The sequence below is a fragment of the Salmo trutta genome, chromosome 17 (genome assembly GCF_901001165.1).
Source record: "Salmo trutta chromosome 17, fSalTru1.1, whole genome shotgun sequence".
NCBI lineage: Eukaryota > Metazoa > Chordata > Actinopteri > Salmoniformes > Salmonidae > Salmo > Salmo trutta.
The window spans coordinates 23574585-23588349 of NC_042973.1; the positions used below are offsets into that span (position 1 = coordinate 23574585).

General features: G+C 44.9%; 1 protein-coding gene across 1 annotated transcript; it reads right to left on the reverse strand.

The window, feature by feature from the left end:
* Positions 1–102: 102 nt before the first annotated feature.
* LOC115151913 (WAP four-disulfide core domain protein 1) lies at positions 103–12560 on the reverse strand. The gene is made up of 7 exons (XM_029696255.1): positions 11986–12560; positions 2037–2235; positions 1777–1860; positions 1538–1678; positions 1405–1455; positions 1248–1313; positions 103–1121 (listed from the first exon to the last, which is right to left on the reverse strand). Exons 1-6 carry the CDS (start codon positions 12094–12096, stop codon positions 1249–1251), a joined length of 651 nt encoding a protein of 216 aa, XP_029552115.1. The 5' UTR covers positions 12097–12560; the 3' UTR covers positions 103–1121; position 1248.
* Positions 12561–13765: the final 1205 nt, after the last annotated feature.

The window sequence follows — 13765 nt, forward strand, 5'->3', positions numbered from 1 at the left end:
TAATGACCTAAAATTGGCAAGGACAGGCAATCCTGAATTGGTTAGGTTTCGGTGTAAAGTTTGTCTCATGGTTAAGTCTACAATAATGTAAATAGCAGACCGTTCCTCAAACATACAGTTTATTTGTAATACACAAAGCAACATTACAGCACCAGTTTGACTTTTGGATATTACTGTCTCCCTCATAGAAAATGGTTACATGTTGTTCATACCTCTAGCTTATTAGTTGTGGAATTTAGTCATGTAGACCAGCTTATTGTTCTGTTAGAAGAGACTGAGCACCATTTGATGTACTAAAATCCAGACATGGATATTCCTAACGACTCACACCTGTCTTTCTGTCATACTAATGTTCATTTTTGGACTGACTGAGTGAATATACTGAATGGAATATGTTCAATTTCATGTACAGTCGATACAAACACTGAACAGCTACTGTGTGTGGATGATGGGGTCATACTGGTATAAGGCCCCGCTTGCTCTCCCACCATGATTGACATGCTTTGACATGTAAGCAGAGTGGAAGGCAGCTGTGAAGTTATTTCATTAATCATGTATGGAGTGTGCTGGTGGTTCTGGGTCTGTTCCTGGTCTGTGTGTTTATGGGATCTTCATCCTGCTGGCCTGAAGGGTGAGGGCCAACAGCAGCACATAGTCCTTATTCTATTCTATGAGATAAGTGTATGTGTCTGGTTGTGGGGGTTTTCAGTGCATCTACTTTGATATTGTGTATAGATAAAAGGCTTTATTTTTTTTGCGGTTTGAGACTGATCAATAAAGGGGCTTTGTGTCTTGTTCATTTCTCCTTTTCAAACATAACACCATTACGTCTTACCCATGACTAAACCAAAGCATGTTTCTGTGTGTGTGTAAATCTGTTAAAGTATTGTTTAAAACCCTGCCTGCACCATTATTACAGCCAGTTTGCGAAGAAGAAGGAACTGAAGGCTTGGTTTCTTCCTTTCCCCAGGCCAGACATGGGAAGTGTAAAGCACCGTGAGGTTGTCTGGTTGTTCTGTGTTCTGTTGTCAAGAGAGGTATGGTATGTGGGCTCTGATAGCTGAGGTTCTGTGTTGAGGTATCTGAAGACAGTGAAAATCTGGTAGTCTCTTCAAAACTATCTGTCAGATAGAAATGGTTATTATAGATTGTTATATTGACCTTTGATAGCTCAGTCATAGCAAACAATATAGGCTATATTCTGTCCTCTTGCTTATTTTCGTAAATGGCATCCCAATAACACCTACCTCATCCCATGTGTTTGTGGTGGTGTTTCTCATAGGCCACTGCATTATTAGAGCTGCTTCCAATTCCTATTGTGGAGAAATGACAGGCATGTTCATGTAAAAGAGACCCTTGCAGTATAATTATGGAGTATAGTGGACAGTTGATCACCACACTTACCCAAGTAATCCTTATAGTCCTTGTAGGACTTTTGCCTCATGGGACGTCCATCTAGATGAGAAATGGCACCTCTAGTTCGTGATTATGCCAGTTTTTAGAACTACATTAAATGTCTGACTGAATAGGACCTTACCAGAGTTGCCACGAGACTTGATGCACTGTCCCCGATTGGGGATGCCAGCGGCGGGGTTTCCTTGGTTGATGATGTGGCACTCATAGCCTGTTGGACAGTGCAGGGGCTCGTCACCATCCTCTGTGGTGCTGCAGGCCTCCGCTGGAGAGCAGGGGACACACAGGTCAGAGGTCAACTAAACACACACTGATGGTGTAGCGTTCAGGTCCGTTTTAATGGTGATGTTCCAGGCTACTCACCCTGCAGTACCTCATCTGGACCGTCTAGAAGCCAGCCATTCCCTCCCAGCCATCGAGGCTTGGGTTGAACCAGCCAGTCCAGCACTGGTCAACACAAACACACATTGGTAAGTTTGATCCTAATGATTTCATCAGAATTTTACTGCATATCCTAGTACCGATGGTTAGAACCATGCCCACGCTATGTATGACCATGCGTGCCGTCATATGGGTCGATAAGTGTGGTTTTGTGTACTGTCATCTAGATCAGTGGCGCTTACCTGGTGGGGGCTGCACTGACTCCAGACAGGCGTAGATGCAGCCGTTATAGCAGCAGCGCTTGTGGCGCTCACACTCTGAGTCAGAGCGGCAGCCGGGTACCTCGCAGGCCCTCTCCGGCAGCATCTGAGGTGGGGGTGGGCAGCGGTCATTCTTCTGGTGCTGCGTGGATTGGGACTGCTGGTTTGGGTACTCATAGTCCTTAGAGAGGAGATAACAGAATGACTTTGTTTGAACAGAAATGTGCAGTCTACTATCCTGAGGCTGAAACATAGAGAGACCTGGGTAATTTTCAACATAGTAGGTGATTGCTGGAGTCTTTTTGTACATACAGTAGGCCTACAAAGATGAATTGTGACGTGTGCTTGTCTTACACCTTTGACCAGCAGGTGGCGGTAATGGATTTTTGTAACATACTTGTTGCAACATTTGTTATATTTCCTGTGTTAAACTATCATGCCTGTTAGTAAACACCTTGACCTTCACTCTAAATATGTAGAGCGATAAAGAACTAAAGGCTAAGAATTTGTTCTTTATTTAACTAGGCAAGTCAGTTAAGGTTAAATATGTCAAATAAAAAATTAAAAGTCAAGGGGGATTTAATATTTATTTTTTTTACCTTTATTTAACTAGGCAAGTCAGTTAAGAACAGATTCTTATTTTCAGTGACGGTCTAGGAACAGAATGTGATAGTGCCAAACACATTCTCCACCTCACCTGAACAGTGGTGGTCTGTGATTTTCTCTAAAGGAGCTTGTGAAACACTTACATAATCAGTTGTGTAATAGAGCCATGGCTGTACTTACTGCTTTGCTCGGTTCAATAAACTTCAACTATTTCCATGCACCTATGGTGTGAACTACTTCTTGGAGGATTTTATAGGTCAAACACTGGTTTATTCAGGTTTGTTATCTCTGTATGTGATGTGCTTATAATCATAGAGCTAAGGAGGTAGTGTTTGTGGGTCTTTCCTAATATTTTCCAAGTGCTATTCCATAGAGGAGCTGCTCTGGCACAGCAACAGATACAGTGAGGTCCGGTTTGCAGTTGAGCTAGCCTACTGTACAGGACCAACCACACAGTCTCATTCTGAGGGGCTCACTCTGCCAACTCCATTCCGAATGCATATGTTCCATGTAGTCTGGCCAATGTTAACCAAAGCCAATCTTTATCATGGAGCTCCAGACCAGACACTGTAATTTCAAGTGCACATCCTGCTGCTCTCGACGTGGATGCCCTGCCGGCCCAGGTAAGGTGTCCCTGTCCCTTTCCCCCTGACAGAGAGACTGCGCCAGGGGCCCTCTGAGAGTTTTTCCCCCTCTCACTAATTAGATAATGGGCTTGCGGACTGCACGTGATCGTTAAAACTGCGCTGTTTATTTGGCAGGCTAAGCGACTGCTCTTCCAAACCAACCGTAAAAACGAAAGCAAATGTTTGGCGCTGGTGTTTGACACAGAATGCATGTTGGTAATAAACACACAAATAATTTGCTCTGTCAGCTGCCAGCCTGGTGGGTGGGGTGCCAGGTCTTACCATGGCTCAGTGACTGGATCAACTTGTAGCTTTTGCGTGGCAACACACGAGTGCACTACTTTCTTTCCTTCCATGTCAGTGTGACTGCAGTAAAAGTAACACAGTGCTGACTTGGTTAGGTTATTGATCCTGATTTTATGCTAATTGACCATGTCTTAGTAACACTTCCAGATTTTTTATGCGCTTTACAGCAATTCTCCTTCCTCAAAATGAATCTTTAGAGCTTTTGACCTTATCAGAGCTTGCCTAGCTACCCATCCACATCGCTCTGGCCATACAACATGCCAACTAACGTTTCTATGGAGCGATCGATAGAGCAACAGGATAAATTCAGGATGAGTCATCAGGCAACATCAGGGCTCTCTTCATTCAAAGAATTCATGCTTTTAGCAGCTGTGGTCCACATTGGCCAGATTGGATCATTCATCTCTCAGATCTTCTGACTGTCTCCTGAGGGTTTCTAGGCCGAGCTATATTAGCCTATCCTACAGTATCTCAAAGAGAAGCCAATCACATGTCACAATGCTGTTGGGTCTACAAAAGGATTCTAATCGTGTTTACAAATTTACAGGTAATGATTATGGGAGGCAAAGTAGGCCATTCACTTTCATCCTCACGTCACCCTGTATCTTTACAAATGCAGTTCAGACAACTCCAGGTTTAAAGTACAAGAGTGAGGCTGAATATCCATGTGATTGGACAACGTGAGCTACAGTGACCATGGTTCATTATCTGCTCAGTTCCCATGGTTTCTCCTCAGATCTCAGTAGCAGAGGAAGTAGAATATCCGGTTCCTGTCTATCAGTCTGAATGCCAAGCTGCCCTACCATGTCCTGTACTGTGCCGTGCTGCATGTGTCTGTTTGATGTTCAGTCCCACATTGTTTATTTACAGTCATTGGTCTCTTCCTGCTGGGCCACAGAGATGCCAGCAGACCTGTTATATTGATTTCTTCCAGGGCAGGGATTTCAAAGCTGAGCGATTCAGCAGAGTGGGCTAAAGCTATCAGAGAACTTATTTGGCTCCAGACTGTGATGTAAACTGTAATCAGGCCATTGACGTCTGTACTGTATCTAGTCCTTAGATCAGACACATCCTGATTCCTAGAACTCCAGGAAGCACACCACTCAGCTTCTCCAGTGAAACGATGTGCAATGTGATACATTCGTACACCCCAAATAGATGTGTGGATTGCACTGATTATTTAATGATAGTCATACTTATGCATTGACCATGTTATTTAGATCCGTATCTCTTTCTTCTGTAATACAACAGCATCCATTCTCCACCCTCCTTCCCATGCTGAGATCCCCTGTGCTTAGAAAGTTCTCCAGACCAGCCTTGCTCTAGCACCAGTTCATGTTGCAAGGGTAGAGCTAAAGGGTAGAGCTGCCGCTTTCAAGGTGCGGGACTCTAACCCGGAAGCTTACAAGAAATCCTGCTATGCCCTGTGACGAACCATCAAACAGGCAAGCGTCAATACAGGGCTAAGATTGAATCATACTACACCGGCTCCGACGCTCGTCTTATGTGGCAGGGCTTGCAAACTATTACAGACTACAAAGGGAAGCACAGCCGAGAGATGCCCAGTGACACGAGGCTACCAGACGAGCTAAATCACTTCTATGCTCGCTTCAAGGCAAGCAACACTGAGGCATGCATGAGAGCATCAGCTGTTCCGGACGACTGTGTGATCATGCTCTCCGTTGCCGACGTGAGTAAGACCTTTAAACAGGTCAACATACACAAGGCTGCGGGCCAGACGGATTACCAGGACGTGTGCTCCGGGCATGTGCTGACCAACTGGCAGGTGTCTTCACTGACATTTTTAACATGTCCCTGATTGAGTCTGTAATACCAACATGTTTCAAGCAGACCACCATAGTCCCTGTGCCCAAGAATACAAAGGCAACCTGCCTAAATGACTACAGACCCGTAGAACTCACGTCCGTAGCCACGAAGTGCTTTGAAAGGTTTGTAATGGCTCACATCAACACCATTATCCCAGAAACCCTAGACCCACTCCAATTTGCATACCTCCCAAACAGATCCACAGATGATGCAATCTCTATTGCACTCCACACTGCCCTTTCCCACCTGGACAAAAGGAACACTTATGTGAGAATGCTATTTATTGGCTCCCACTCAGCGTTCAATACCATAGTACCCTCAAAGCTCATCACTAAGCTAAGGATCCTGGCACTAAACACCTCCCTCTGCAACTGGATCCTGGACTTCCTGACGGGCCGCCCCCAGGTGGTGAGGGTAGGTAGCAACACATCTGCCACGCTGATCCTCAACACTGGAGCTCCCCAGGGGTGCGTGCTCAGTCCCCTCCTGTACTCCCTGTTCACCCACGACAGCATGGCCAGGCATGACTCCAACACCATCATTAAGTTTGCAGATGACACAACAGTGGTAGACCTGATCACTGACAACGATGAGACAGCCTATAGGGAGAAAGTCAGAGACCTGGCCGGGTGGTGCCAGAATAACAACCTATCCCTCAACGTAACCAAGACTAAGGAGATTATTATGGATTATAGGAAAAGGAGAACCGAGCACGCCCCCATCCTCATCGACGGGGCTGTAGTGGAGCAGTTTGAGAGCTTCAAGTTCCTTGGTGTCCACATCAACAACAAACTAGAATGGTCCAAACACACCAAGACAGTCGTGAAGAGGGCACAACAAAGCCTAGCAAGGCACTACAGAGGGTAGTGCGTACGGCCCAGTACATCACTGGGGCTAAGCTGCCTGACATCAAGGACCTCTACACCTGGTGGTGTCACCAGGTGGCCCTAAAAATTGTCAAAGACCCCAGCCACCCCAGTCATAGACTGTTCTCTCTACTACCGCATGGTAAGCAGTACCGGAGTGCCAAGTCTAGGACAAAAAGGCTTCTCAACAGTTTTTACCCCCAAGCCATAAGACTCCTGAACCGGTAATCAAATGGCTACCCGGACTATTTGCATTGTGTGCCCCCCCACCCCTATTTTTACGCTGCTGCTACTCTGTTTATCATATATGCATAGTCACTTTAACTCTACATTCATGTACATACTACCTCAATTGGGCTGACCAACCAGTGCTCCCGCACATTGGCTAACCAGGCTATCTGCATTGTGTCCCACCCACCACCCGCCAACTCCCCTTTCACGCTACTGCTACTCTCTGTTCATCATATATGCATAGTCACTTTAACCATATCTACAAGTACATGCTACCTCAATCAGCCTGACTAACCGGTGTCTGTATGTAGCCTCGCTACTTTTATAGCCTCGCTACTGTATATAGCCCGTCTTTTTACTGTTGTTTTATTTCTTTACTTACCTATTGGTCACCTAAAACCTTTTTTGCACTATTGGTTAGAGCCTGTAAGTAAGCATTTCATGGTAAGGTCTACACCTGTTGTGTTCAGCGCACGTGACAAATAAACTTTGATTTGATTTGATTTCCTGCCATAACACTGACTGACTGGCTGACTGGCTGACTGGCTGACTGAGTCACTGACTGGCTGACTAACTGATTGACAGCTGACGGGTTTTGACCTTAATGTATAAAAGGATGGAATGTAACCAGACAATTGCTCTTTTTTAATAGTTAGACTGAGACATATCACCCATGCAGGTGACTGCCTGCTTCTATACTAACTGTTTTACCATGTTGTTTTATCTTGATGGATGTTTGGACTATCACTATCACAGAGAGCTGTGGGGGTGCTTCTCCAGCCTGCTCTCAGCGGGGAGTTGATAATCCTGTGGGTGTGTACAGTAATGTCCAGACATCCTCACATGATATCATCTGACTGAGATTAATGTTCATAACTCCTATCAAAGCCTAGTGGGCTAAGTGTATTAACTCTGACCGACACAGAAGTTTACTCAAACCAAGTATGAAACAGACTTTACCACCTGTGGATTTCTTCCAGAATATTTTTTTTACTGTATGCCAAAACCATATTATATTTTGTATTTGTTATGCATATTTGTATTTTTTTTCTTCTCCTATTTATATAGAGAGTGGTATTTACTGGCTACACTAGAGGGATTATAACCTACATTGAGTGCAGCCATCTTGGAATAGCTTAGTAAATGAATTTGGCTGACATACTGGAATGAGCAAAATTAGGATGCCTCTTCCAATCTTGTTCGTTCTGATGTCTCAGCACACAAACAGCCCAATCCCATGGGATTAATTTCCTTATTGCTACCATTGATATGGAGCTGTAGCTATGAGATGGTAAATATAGATGTGAGAATCACCTGGGGAGGACATAAAAGTCTTGAGAGGCCGAGGCAGATGGCCCAGAAACAGAACAGGAAGGCCTCCTTGAGAATGTTGTTCATTGACTACAGCTCAGCGTTCAACACCACAATGCCCTGCAAGCTCGTCACTATGCTCGGGACCCTGGTACTGAACGCCGCCCTCTGCAACTGGATCCTGGGCAATAAAGATAAAACACCAGGTGTCATTTTAGATTCTGAGCTCAATTTCGAATCACATATTAGGAATGTGACCAAAATAACTTTTTACCACCTGAGGAACATTGCCACGGTGAGGCTGTTTCTATCTCAGGCTGATACAGAAAGACTCATCCATGCTTTTATTACAAGCAGTCTTGACTACTGTAATGCTCTCCTCCCATTGGTAAACTACAAAACAAACAGAATGCTGCATCACGGGTACTGACCAAGACCAGACAATGAGCACACATTACACCGGATTTAACATCTCTGCACTGGCTGCCTGTGAGTTTTAGAATTAATTTTAAGATTATTCTATTGGTTTTTAAATCAATCCACTATTGTGCACCAACACATGTCAGACATGCTTTTAAGTTATGTACCCAGTAGGTCCCTCAGGTCATCTGGCACTGACCAATTAACTATCCCAAAGCCTAGGACCAACATGTATGGAGAGGCAGCCTTTAGTTACTATGCCCCCTGCCTCTGGAATAGCCTGCCAGAGAACCTGAGGGGTCTGAAACTGTGGACATATTTAAAAGAGATCTTATAACACACCTTTTTAGCTTTGCTTTTCCTTAGGGTGCTTTTTAGTTTTTCAGTTTTTGTTATTCTTTAGTTTTTTATTCCCTTGTGTTTGTTGTATAGTAAATATTTCAGTTTTTATTTTCATTTATTATAATTTTTTTGCAAAGCGCATTGCGTTGCATTCATGTCTGAAATGTGCTATATAAATAAAGTTTGTTTTGATGATTTGGACATCCTGACGTGCTGCCCCCAGGTGGTGAGGGTAGGCAAAAACACATCTGCCACGCTGACCCTCAACAGGGGGGCACTTCAGGGGTGCATGCTTAGTCCCCTCCTTTACTCCGTTCACCCACAATTGCGTGGCGCCACACGACTCCAACACCATCATTGCGTTTTCTGATGAGACAACAGTGGTAGGCCTAATCACCGATGATGATGAGACAGCCTATAGGGAGGATGTCAGTGACTTGGCAGTGTGGTGCCAGGACACCAATCTTTCCCTCAATGTCAGCAAGACAAAAGAGCTGATCGTGGACTACAGGAAATGGAGGGCCGAGCACGCCACCATCCACATCGACGGGACTGTAGTGGAGCGAGTCGAGATCTTCAAGTTCCTCGGTGTCCACATCACTAAGTAATTTTTTAATTAATTTAAATTTACATTTATTTTTTATTTAACTAGACAAGTCAGTTAAGAACAAATTCTTATTTACAATGACGGCCTACCAAAAGGCCTCCTGCAGGGGCAAGGGCTGGGATTAAAAATAAAAATAAATTAAATAAAAATATAGGACAAAACACACATCACAACAAGAAAGACAACACAACACCACATAAAGAGAGACCTTCAACAACAGCATGGCAGCAACACAACATGACAACAACATGGTAGCAACACAACATGGCAGCAGCACAACATGGTAGCAGCACAAAACAGGGTACAAACATTATTGGGCACAGACAACAGCACAAAGGGCAAGAAGGTAGAGACAACAATACATCACGCAAAGCAGCCACAACTGTCAGTAAGTGTCCATGATTGAGGCTTTGAATGAAGAGATTGAGATAAAACGGTCCAGTTTGAGTGTTTGTTGCAGCTCGTTCCAGTTGCTAGCTGCAGTGAACTGAAAAGAGGAGCGATCCAGGGATGTGTGTGCTTTGGGGAACTTAAACAGAATGGGAGTTGTATGTGAAGGATGATGGCTGCAGTAGATATCTCAGATGGGGGGATTTAGGCCTAAGAGGGTTTTATAAATAAACATCAACCAGTGGGTCTTGCGACGGGTATACAGAAATGACCAGTTTACAGAGGAGTATAGCATTGGTGGAAATCTGAAGGCCGAATGGTAAAGAACATCTAGCCGCTCGAGAGCACCCTTACCTGCCAATCTATAAATTACGTTAATTTAGCATGGGTAAGATGGTCATCTGAATCAGGGTTAGTTTGGCAGCTGGGGTGAAAGAGGAGCGATTACGATAGAGGGAACCAAGTCTAGATTTAACCTTAGCCTGCAGCTTTGATATGTGCTGAGAGAAGGACATTGTACCGTCTAGCCATACTCCAAAGTATTTGTATGAGGTGACTACCTCAAGCTCTAAATAAACCCTCAGAGGTAGTAATCACACCGGTGGGGAGAGGGGCATTCTTCTTACCAAACCACATGACCTTTGTTTTGGAGGTGTTCAGAACAAGGTTCAGGGCAGAGAAAGCTTGTTGGACACTAAGAAAGCTTTGTTGTAGAGCGTTTAACACAAAATACGGGGTGGGGCCAGTTGAGTATAAGACTATCATCTGCATATAAATGAATGAGAGAGCTTCCTACTGCCTGAGCTATGTTGTTGATGTAAATTGAGAAGAGCGTGGGGCCTAGGATCGAGCCTTGGGGTACACCCTTGGTGACAGGCAGTGGCTGAGACAGCAGATGTTATGACTTTATACACTGCACTCATTGAGAGGTAGTTAGCAAACCAGGCCAAAGACCCCTCAGAGACACCAACACTCCTTAGCCGGCCCACAAGAATGGAATGGTCAATAAAAATAGCAGCACAACATTGCGAAGAATCAAGAATCAATTGACATGGTCCACACACACCGACAGTTGTGAAAAGGCACTACAATGCCTCTTCCCCCTCAGATCCTCAAACATTTCTACAGCTGCACAATTGAGAGCATCTTCTCTGGCTGCATCACCGCTTGGCAAGGCAACCGCTTGGTAAGGAAACTGCTTAGCATCCGACCTTAAGGCGCTACAGAGGGTAGTGCCTATGGCCCATTACATCACTGGGGCTGAGCTCCCTAACATCCAGGACCTCTTTACCAGGCGGTGTAAAAATAGTCACAAACTGTTCTCCCTGCTACCGCACGGCAAGTGATACCGATGCACCAAGTCAAGGAACCAACAGGACCCTAAGAACAGCTTCTACCCCCAAGCCATAAGACTGCTAAATAGTTCACCAAATAGCTACAGAGACTATCTGTATTGACCCCCCTTTGCACTAACTCTTTTGATTAATCACAAACGCTGTTGCTACTGCTTATTATTTATCCTGTTGCCTTATCACTTTACCCCTACCTATACTTTTTCACTTTACCCCTACTGTACCTTTACCCCTATCCCTCTACCCCTACCTATACCTTATCACTTTACCCCTACGTACCTTTACCCATATCACTTTACTGCTACCTAAGCTTTTCACTGTCAGCCTACACCTTTTGTTTACAAAGCATGTGACAAATACAATTAGATTTGATGTCCAGACAGGATCAGAGAGTATCAGGATCAGAGAGTATCCCCCTAGATGTGATACAAAAACAGGTGTGTGTTACTAATCAGTGGAAGCTGTGGTTATTGTAATGTTTTCCCCATGCTAGCAGATTGTTGGCTGTGCTGGCCAGCTGCTCATTCTGCTTTGCTGCTCTGGAGGGAAAAAGAGAGCTCCATCCTGTGTGCCTCTACAGCCCCTCTCTCTGCTTCCCATCTCTCTCTCCACCGCTGTCTCTGTCTGCTGCTCTTACTACAGAAACCCCTCTGTGACAATGGCCATGCTCTATTTCTCTGTGTTCAGTCTTCTGCATGACCGTCCGTCACTCCTCCACTCCTAACATAGCCAGGACAGAGTGGAGAGGACAATACACAGGGGACTACACAGCATTCATAAAACCATGGTGCTGCTATTGCTAAAACCTCCAAACTACGTCACCCTGCCAAAACAGTGTATGTATTGTATGTCCACCAGCTTTACCTTCTCTCTTCACACACACACACACACACACACACACACACACACACACACACACACACACACACACACACACACACACACACACACACACACACACACACACACACACACACACACACACACACACACACACAGAGAGAGTATTGCTGCAGTGAAGGTACTCATATCAGGTCTAAACCCCACCTTTTGGTTAAGCCCTCTCTTTCTGATCCGTCGGGCACCTCCTGACCCACAGGACAGCACCAGCATGCAGAGCACCAACATCAGGGGCGTCCGGATGTGACAGCCAGGCATGGTCCTAACACTTCACTCCTCCTGCACTCCTCACTCTGTTTCTTCTCTCTTCTTCTGTCACTCTCTGTATTCCTTACTGTATCCTTCTTCCTTGGAGTTTAGAAAATGTTCTCTCCTTTTCTTCAACACTGTGGTGTTCAGTCCAGTGCTTGGTATTCCTTATTGGGCCGGTGTTGAGGCAGTGGCTCCCGTGCTTGTGAAGCCAGCGATTACACAAGCTCTGCTATAGGACAATTATTTTTATCCGTCTGAGCAGGGGAAACTGCAGGGGAAATAAGAAGAGAGGAAAGGAAAGGAGGAGAAAGAATTAATAGAGCCACTGTGGAGGGAAAAGAAAGAGGGAGATAGTTAGGGGAGTCAAGGAGGGAAAGCCAGCTGTCTGTGCATTAGTTATTCTGAGGAGAGGGTTAAATCGGTCTGCTGGCACGGCAAGCACATGTCTGCCTTTCACTGAGAGAGAGGGAAGGAGAAAGCGAGCGGGAGAAGGAGGAGGGAGCTCAAAGGAGGGAGGGGAAGAGAGAGAGAGAGAGAGAGAGAGAGAGAGAGAAAGATTTTTAGTATACTGTAAAGGGGTTACTGAATTTAGTCAAATCTGTATTTCATATTACAGTATTAACTATGTATGCATACATTTTACATAATGACTAACTTGTGGGAATAGGAAATGCATGATATACTGTAAGAAAGTCACTGGGAGTGCCATGACTATGCATTCCTGAATAGGCTGTATGTTGAGAGGATAATGTAGGCATTCAACCAGAAAGAATAAAAGCATGTTACGTGATCCAGAGTAGGGGCCACTCGTCTGTGAAATAGCATGTTCCCTCTCAAACTAGGACATATCCCCTCACCCTTCTCACTACCTAAATCCCCTCAACCCCCTGGCCTCTCATTCCCGTATCCTGCATTGAAAGGGGGAAAGAATGCTAAGCCTGTACAAATCTTTGTCATTATTAGTTTTACAGGAGCAAGGCTTATGTCACAATGGGGCCCTAGCTATAGTAACACAAAAGAGAGAGAGAGAGAGAGAGAATAGAGCAAGGGAGAGACATGCCTGTCTGTCCCCAGCGGAGCCTGGATGGGGTATAAGTCGGGAAGAGTTGCTTAAAGACATGGCTACAATCACCGCTGATGATGGAATGATGTGATGTTTCCTGCCAGGATAGCACAGGTAATGTGATACAGTAGCTACAGTAATAACAGCAGAAACAAAAGACTATGGAGCTACATAACTCAGAGAGGCACAATGCATGCAATATTTGGAGCTCAGATCAGCACGTGATGAAACTCTTTAGAGCACATGTGTCAAACTCATTCCATGGAGGGCCAAGTGTCTGCGGGTTATCGTTCCTCCCTTGCACTTGATTGATGAATTAAGGTCATTAATTAGTAAGAAACTCCCCTCAGGTCTTAATTGAAAAAAAACAAAAAAAACAGCAGACACTATGCCCTCCATGGAATGAGTTTGACACCCCTGCTTTAGGGAATGGTTGTGTCATGTTGGTTGTTGGTATATGCCCATTATTATATCCCCATAATACAGCAGGGGTAAAGTTGTTGAGTGGTGTTTATAGGACTGTTGATTATAGCCAGTCTATATACAGCTCAGTGTTAGACGTGGCTGTGCTCCATGCAGACAGCAGTCAGTCTAATTTCTACACCGTGGGGT